The 8,830-nt window shown below is 39.1% G+C and overlaps 1 protein-coding gene across 2 annotated transcripts; it reads left to right on the forward strand.

Annotated features, from left to right (window-relative positions):
* The first annotated feature begins 47 nt into the window (after nucleotides 1-47).
* On the forward strand, nucleotides 48-8,819 carry nox1 (NADPH oxidase 1). 2 transcript variants are annotated; one of them, XM_039619989.1, is made up of 14 exons: nucleotides 48-62; nucleotides 171-306; nucleotides 483-578; nucleotides 1,779-1,889; nucleotides 2,460-2,544; nucleotides 3,287-3,432; nucleotides 3,851-4,044; nucleotides 4,134-4,260; nucleotides 4,350-4,442; nucleotides 4,522-4,763; nucleotides 6,260-6,422; nucleotides 6,832-6,978; nucleotides 7,094-7,218; nucleotides 7,887-8,819. In XM_039619989.1, the coding sequence occupies exons 2-14, from the start codon at nucleotides 262-264 to the stop codon at nucleotides 8,011-8,013; spliced, it is 1,701 nt and encodes a 566-aa protein (XP_039475923.1). In that variant the 5' UTR covers nucleotides 48-62; nucleotides 171-261; the 3' UTR covers nucleotides 8,014-8,819. The 2 variants fall into 2 exon arrangements, with proteins under 2 accessions (XP_039475923.1, XP_031592249.1); XM_031736389.2 differs by lacking the exon at nucleotides 48-62 and having other exon boundaries at nucleotides 78-306.
* Nucleotides 8,820-8,830: the final 11 nt, after the last annotated feature.

The raw sequence follows: 8,830 nt of genomic DNA on the forward strand, positions 1-8,830 counted from the left end.
TATTGTGCAACATATACTTCCTCATTCCTGCTATCCATGGAGGTTGATCCAGTTTCCGAGAGGTGGGAATGCGATCAGCAAGACTCAAGAAAACTTCCTGAACAGCGCAATTTCAGCCAACTCTGCTTTTGTTTCCTTGTCTCATCACCATCACACACCTGTAAATGAAGGAGGAGTCCAGACACGCAGGCATGAAATAAAAAGTGCCAGCGGGTTAAAGGATGCAGTGAAGCTGCTGCGAGTCGACATAAAGAGCTCAACATGGCGAACTGCATTGTCAACTACGGCTTTTCATCCTTCATACTGGTAAGTTTTTCATATTCACACGTTTGCAATTTCATTTTTCAACGGAGGAGTTTTGTGAACGCAGGTGTGGGACATTTACGCACAGCTTTTGTGCGCAAATTCACGTATTTCAAATACATTTTTGGAATGCTTGCAACCATTGTGTGATGGAAACATGGTCCCGGTTATGTTTGCAGTTTGTGTGGATGGCCATCAACATCTTCCTTTTTGTGTGGTTTTATTTCTTCTACGACTTGGGGCCGCAGTTCTTCTACACGCGTCATATTTTAGGGGTGAGTAAAGATCTTTGTTATGATGCTGGGTTCATTACTTTTACACTCGGGTGGAGGGAGCGCTCATATGAACAACAAAAAAAGGTACTGCTTCTCTGCTCTAAGTGAATTTAAGTTGAGACTAACGGGGATGTAAATAGCTGAGAATAGCAGTGGTGCTGAACTCTGCGCATCTTTTAACGTCAGTTAAATGCTCTGTATCGAAACTCTGTTAAACTGCATCAACCCTGACAAGTACGAATTACAATAATATAGAAGAAAAGCAAGTTTATGCCACACACGGACTATTTTTTTTATATGTTTTCCCTTTTATATATAGTGCTTCGGTTGTAGGCGATTATTTTTCGAGTTGTGTCTCTCCCATTCTTGTAAAGATGATGGTTTTTGAACGCCTCTTCAAGCGTTCGTTTCCAAAAGATTAAGAAATGGTGATCATTTTTACAGAAGTCAAGGTTACAGAACATGTTAGTGGCCACAAATCAAAGAATTCTGCAGTAATTAAGACAAACTGTCACAGCAAGTCCAATAAAGCAATAAAAGTAAGTTTGTTTGAAACTTCGATCTCAACTGATTTTTAAATAAAGTGTATTAATTACAACCGCATATGACTCAGAAACATGTACCCACAAGTTGTGAGATGCGGAGCCACTAGATTCTTCTTTTACTTTCTTTCGTACTCGTTGTGTTTGTGGTTTTTCTCTCTTCTTTCATATGCTTAATCTTTATTGTACCTGCTGGTTGGTCTGGTTATCTGTTTATGTTTATCTAATGACAATAAAAACATTTCACCGCAAAAATTGTCTTTAATACGTACCGAATATATTTTAATTTGTGTAAACCGAAACTTGGCGTGTTAAAGCCTCAAACAATGACACAGAAGTACATCTTAGAATGTTGCCATATTAAAAATTCACCATATTTGGGCCCCCAATGGTTATTTAAATAAGCAATGTGTAAAATTTAAGGGGGAAATTTCTCTAACTGACAGCAGACTCTCTTTTTAGCAACAGTGAGAGGCCAGGTCCAGCAGTAAGGCAAATGTGGTGGAGTGCAACACCTTTAAATGGAAATAGGAGCTTAAGTGCAGTATATAAGAAAATGCAATTAATAAAAAAAATCACAAGTACGAGTAATCACGGAGGGTAGCCTCCGTGATTTTCTTGAAATGACACTCATATGAAATGACACTTTTTATTTTAGTCTGCCTTGGCTTGGGCCAGAGCTCCTGCAGCTGTCCTCAACTTTAACTGCATGCTCATCCTCCTCCCGGTGTGCAGGAACCTGCTGTCTCTGCTCCGAGGCTCCTTTGTGGTAAGTTCCTCGTGTTTCCATGCCATGGCAGGGTGCAGAGTGCTGAAATCACTGTCATTATCTAAAAACGTTAACTCGTTTCTTGTTGCACAACTTGACAAGTTGGTTTCCTGCTGTTTGCCCAGGAAGCAAACTTTGTTACCTGATAACATGAGGGCTGCAAAATTATTAAAAATCAAAGTTCTGATTTTTGCAGATATTTTCAAACTTGACATGTGGCTGCAAAAATAAACCCCCAAAACTGGTCGGGTGGCCACCCGCAACCTCAGACACCATTAACCAGCATAACAATGTGGTGCACTCGTAAGGTGTCCTGGGATCAAACCCCTGACATCTCATGCCTGTTTTGTGTTGAGTTTGCATGTTCTCTGCATGCTTGTGCAGGTTTCTCATGCTTTCAAACTATGTAAGGTTCGATTTGCTTTGTGCTTAGAGCTTAAGCTCCTTTTTACTGCTTGCTGTGATTAATACAGAGAAAGGATAACTCGTCAGGTTGGGTAGCTTTCTGTTTTGTAAGAATGTCTCTCCCATGTTTTGCCGTTCACTCCCTTTCTTTCTTTGTCTTTTCAGCGTTGCAGCAGAACAATGAGGAAACAATTGGACAAGAATTTGACTTTCCACAAGCTGGTGGCATACATGATCGCTCTGATGACAGGTATGTAATGGTGAATTTAATTTATATGGTAAACACGATGTAAGGTGAAATTGTGCGTCTGTTCCTCCTTATGTCCCTTATGTCTCTTTTAAGTAGATATTGGAATAAAATCTGGCAATATTCTTCCATTGAAAGATGACATTTCAGTGTTGTTTCTGTCTATTGTTTGTTTTTTGGGTTTTTTTTAGGTGCTATAGTGGTAAAATCATAGCGACATGAATTATGCTCCAACAATAAAAGACAAAGAGACAAACCTCTCACTTTCTAACTATTAACTATTCGCCACACTCTGCAAATGTGCCTACATGAGTGATAAGCACATATTTACTCAAGTGTCACAGTAAAACATATCTCAGTCTATTGTGAAGCAACAGTAAAACTGACAGAAAGATTAATTTTTTTTCCTCCCTTCCCTCAATCACGCAGCTAGGGAAACCACATACACAACACACACAGGTCGACAAGTGTTAAGTAAAGATCTGGAATTAATTTTGGCAACACAAGTGACAAGGAAACAGTGTAAAAATAAATGACTAAGAACATATGATAACAAAAACCTTTTCTCAAACAAGCGACTGCAAATATTTGAAACTCAAAAAGCTTGAACTGTTTTCTTTGATCAACTTGTTAAAAAGATGTTTCACAATTTTATGAAAAGGTTGTTAAAGATTAAACGTCATTGCAAACGATTACAAAACTACATAAAGCAGCCGTAACGCGTCTCCTCTGTGTCCTGTCACAGCTGTTCATACGATCGCCCATTTGTTCAACCTGGAGCGGTACAACAACAGTAGACAAGGTGTTTACGACGAGCTCAGCACCGCTCTGTCCGATCTGGCTGACACGGAAAACACCACCTACCTGAATCCAATCCGTATAACCAACCTTGTAAGTAATCTACTGATTGCTGGAAAACTGACATGAAGTGAAACGCATCTCTCAGCAAATACAGAGCTTTGCATAAAACAAATAACAGGACTCATACTTATCATTTATTAACATGTAAAACGCGGGGTGCCTGTTTCGCTAACAGGTGGAGCAGATGACCACATGGCTCATGACTTAATGTAGTTAGCCCAGGTTCAATTTTGACCTGAGACACTTTTACTGTGTCTAATGAACAACTTCTGAAATGTGCTGCTTGCAAACTTAAAGGGGAGCTCTGCTCTGCTGATGGATCCATAGCTGGTGGATCATCTGGAAACTGTTGATGCCAGTCCATTAATCAAATATGGGGATATTTCACTGGAGATGTGAACACTCTGACCAAGTTGGCTGAAAGCTCACGCGTCTGCTTGTGTCTCAGGATCCTCAGCAGATTCCCACCTACTTTGGTTTCACCTCCATCGCCGGCCTCACTGGTGTCGTCATCACTCTTGCGCTCATCCTCATCATCACCTCCTCCATGGAGGTCATCAGACGCAGCTACTTCGAAGTGTTCTGGTACACGCACCACCTCTTCATCATCTTCTTCGCTGGTCTCGTCTTCCACGGAGCCGGGTACGAGACAGGCTTCGGCTTTTGTTGACTTTGGCTTGCATGTTGTTATTTTTGCAAGCACATTTCAATTGTGCAGTTTGCACCTGCAGGCGCATTGTGAGGAGTCAGCAGAGGACAAATCCACCACACAACACAACTTTTTGTAAAGATCACCCTGATGACTGGGGACAGATTCCTGAGTGTCCCATCCCTCAGTTTGCAGGAGGGTTTCCACAGGTTTGTCTTTTTGTACAAAAAGTAGTAAAATAAAAGCTTCATCAGTGAGACCTGGTTAATGTAATCACACTTCTTCTTGCTTTTTTCAGACCTGGATGTATGTGATTGGCCCGATGGTTATTTATATCTGCGAGCGCCTGGTGCGTTTCATTCGTTACATGCAGTCAGTCCGATACAAGAAGGTATGTTAGAGTCACATTTCACCTGCTGCTACTTCCACTCTTTTTGCATGGGATCCTAATCCACGTGCTTTGTCTTCAGATTGTCATGCGACCCTCTAAAGTGCTGGAGCTGCAGCTGATAAAGAATGGTTTCAAAATGGAGGTGGGTCAGTACGTCTTCGTCAACTGCCCAGCCATCTCACAGCTGGAGTGGCACCCGTTCACCATGACTTCTGCGCCTGAGGAAGATTTCTTCAGCATTCACATCCGCTCGGCTGGCGACTGGACCGACAAACTCATCGATATCATGAAGAAGGTACCAGAGGGAGCAGAGGGACCCAAGTGAGTCAAACAATCTGACCTTATCCAATCTGTTACTGTAGATGTTTCATGAGGAGGTAACTATTTCTACCTGTAATTTTGCTTTTTTTTTTAAGCTTCTAATTTTTCTGGGTAAAATCCAAACTATTGTTTTTGTCTAAAACTGTAACACTACACAAATACGTCACTTTTAAGAAAGCAGAAGCAACACCTTCTGCCAATCAAAACATCGACGGTTCAATCCCCGGCCCCTCCAGTCCAAATCTCAAAGCATCTCTGAGCAAAATAATGAACTCAGGTTGCCTCAGATGATCCCAGCTTGTACTTGTTAACAGTGTAAATGTGCATAACTGTGTACAAAGTATCCAGACTGATGCCATTATTAAACATTTTTAGGAGAAATCAAATTTCATCTTTCCAGATACTTTAATGGAGGCTGTTAAGCCAACTAATCTAGATATATGCAAAGTTTATTCACTGTAATGAGATCCACTGTAACTAAGTTTTCTCACAAGATCAACATTGCAGCTTTTTTGAAAGGTTTTTATTGTACATTTATAAACAGATTCCAGTTTGCACTTTGTCACAGTGTTGTCCTTTATAGCCGAGGATCAAACTGTATTTTTGAAGTCTTTGCAGTGAGATTACAGTTTCACTCTTTGTATGAATGAGTATTGTGCATGCATAAAAAGAAACGGCCACTGCAATTTAGCTGAGGTTAAAAAGGGTGTGGATTGGTATGTGGCATTTATCCAGATTACTTACTTACACACATTTAAAAACCGATTTCCCAGTCTAGTCTCCAAAGTTCAGGAATGCAGTTTGAAACTTAGGTGAGACGGACAGAGTCGCCCACAAAAATGCACAATAAGTGCATGAAATAGCAATATCAACTTTATTTCAGACCAAATTTGATTGTAAAGTCTGACATGACTCATGTGTTGCAAGGCTCACTTATGGCTATGATTGTCATGTTAGTTAGTTAATATAACAAAGACAGATGTTAATAAATGCATATGTGAAATGAATTTGTGATTGCTCATGTGAAGATTTCATTTAGCTTTTTGCATAATGTTGAAAAAATCCACAGCTGATGACTTTATAGGCCCAATTTTTCCACAGAGTCATAAATGACACTCACATTTCAGACAAATGCCCTAGTTACACCAAAGAGTTGGTTTAACGAGTACTACTAGTACTTTAATTGTCATTTTGTTATTTAACTGGAAAAAATCTGTTGCCATTCAGAATATAACATCCTCAAAACAAACAAACAAAAGCTGAAGATTATAGCAATAAGCAACAATATATGTATATTTAAACTATAAGAAGCCTAAGTGGGAGCCTTGGAGTACGCCACAGGAAACTGCATAAAATCAAAACCTTTACAAACTGATACTGACGTCCAAAGTCACATCCAGCCACTCGTTTCTTGACAACCTACAACTAGCTCTTTGAAGACATCTCGAAACCTGTAGTTTAGTTTTCTTGTTAACAAAATTTCTTTTTGCCCTCAGGTTGGGCGTGGATGGACCTTTCGGCACAGCCAGCGAGGATGTGTTCGACTACGAGGTCAGCATGCTGATCGGTGCCGGCATCGGCGTCACTCCATTTGCCTCCATCCTCAAATCCATCTGGTACAAGTTCAAAGACTCTGATCCTAAACTGCGCACCAGGAAGGTAACTTAACCCAAGTGCTCCCCATCAGCCTGTTTTTAATCTTTTTTTTCTTTTTTTTTTAATGGGACTATCATGATCATATAAACAAAAGTGAAATATGTTTTCATCCACTCACTCCAATATTTGATTCTATGCTATGAGCACATAAATTATGAAGTAGATGAAACTGTTTCATATAAAGATTATTACTTTATCCCCAAGGTTGGGGACAACAATAACCTTAGTGTTTGTTAATAAATGCTTTTGACCTAATGTTTGTGTGAGATCAAATCGGCTCACTACTTCTATTCAAACCTAATACAGGGCTTTCAATTGTCCTGTAAATAAAGACGCTTGTGTTTTAAACAGCACACCCATGTTAGAGGATGAGTCATTGTTTAACATAACTGCACTTGCTTCCTGGTTTCAGATTTATTTCTACTGGCTGTGCCGGGAAACCCACGCCTTCGAGTGGTTTGCTGACCTTCTACAGGTGCTGGAGAAAGAGATGGAGGAGAGAGGCATGGGGGATTTCCTCACCTATAAACTCTACTTGACTGGATGGGATCAGAGCCACGTACGTGTGTGAATCAGTCATCAACCTACTCCACCCTCAGTCCACAACAGCAGTTTGATGTTATTTCATCTCAAGTTCAGTGGGGTTTTTTTTTCTCTCCCTCCTCCCTCCACAGGCTACTCACGTGATGGTTCACTTTGATAAGGACACCGATGTGGTCACTGGGCTCAAACAGAAGACTCACTATGGCCGGCCCATCTGGGACAAGGAGTTTGAACAAGTCCGCAAAGAGAACCCGACGTAAGCTTAAAAAAAAAAAAAAATTGTCTTTAATTGTCTGGATTCAAACGAGTGCTTAAAAAGACTCAGAAGAACAAGAACTTTTAAAAAGTTACCTCAAAGCTTTGAAAATGTAAATATTTCAGAGCAAAAATGCCATTACGTTCTGTATATTTCTTCAGTTAACTAAAATAGCTCAACTCAGTTGCATTTATATGACCTGAACTACCTACTTTTTCATTTCACTGATAATAAAGATAATGAGTATTACAGCATAATCATTTTATAAATTATCGCACAGTGAAATCTGCTGATTTCAATATGTTGGGTCTAATAATGTTAATGTAAAGATGATATTGTCTCAAATGTCATCTTAATAATGAAATAATATTTCATATATTGTGCATTACACTTGAGGAAAAGACTAAAAAAGTTTCATTTTGTCATTATGGATTATTAAGTCTGAATTAATAGGCTTTGACCTTTTAAACTGCTTAAATATAAAGTCTACAACACCAACTACACAAAAACTGCAGGAGACTGAATCCACTGTGTGTGTTTATTGATTGTAACAGCATGTAGAATCTGAAAACGAGCATGTTTTCATAGCTGTAAAATGAATGGATGAATGAATGGAATAAAAGTTTGAATGATAAAGCAGCTTTATTTTGTTTTTCTGCGTGTTTTAGGTCCATTGTGGGAACTTTCTTGTGCGGCCCTGAAGCTCTGGGGAAAGTCCTGGAGAAGAAATGTGCCAAATACTCAGACGTGGATCCTCGCAAGACCAGATTTTACTTCAACAAGGAGAATTTCTAAGCAAAAAAAAAACATAAGTAAACGAGAGAAAAACAGGAAATGCGCATTGACATATTTTAAAGGATAACAATCAGTCATTTGTCTCACTTCAGAGGAGAAATGCCAAAACATCGAGGAAAACCAGTGTAACAGGATGAGTGTTTACAAACCCTCATCTACTCTGAAGGGAGTACAGAGGCATGGTGGGTCATTTTAATCAGTGGTGCTCAGGGATTTGCCCCATTTTTTTTTCCATTGTGAAGTAAGGAATCAGTGAGGCTACATATATATATTATATATGTATATATATTTGTGTCATATTAGGCTGCATTATTGTAGTACTTGACTAAAGTTACAGGGACGATTTATGCTATTTGTAATACGTGAATCTTGGTTCTTACATTTACTGACTATGAAGGTGTTGACAGAAGATGTGAAAAACTTTTACTTTACAAAATACTCACAAATGAAGTGAATATATATTTACGATTCATTATGACCTATAATCATATATCTTCCACTCAAGACAACTGATTACACAGCTGATGCACTGTTTCTACTGTATATAACCCATTGTTGTTTGAATGCATGCGATTATTTTTTTTTTTTTTCTTGGCAAGAGTTTCTAAACAGGAAACAGGTTTACTGGAAAAATATGATCCGCAATTACGACCTCCTGTATTCTCGAGCGTTTCCTTATCAGAAAAATGTTAAAGATAAAACCATGCCAGTCATTTAGTTAGTGCCTAATGGTCCTCTAAAGGTGTGGCAGAAAAGAATTTACCTGCCGTTTTTCTTGTAAATATTTCTTTTGAATAAAATAAATAAAGGCAATTGG

This window comes from Oreochromis aureus, linkage group 2 (assembly GCF_013358895.1).
Source record: "Oreochromis aureus strain Israel breed Guangdong linkage group 2, ZZ_aureus, whole genome shotgun sequence".
In the NCBI taxonomy this organism is placed as follows: Eukaryota; Metazoa; Chordata; class Actinopteri; order Cichliformes; family Cichlidae; genus Oreochromis; species Oreochromis aureus.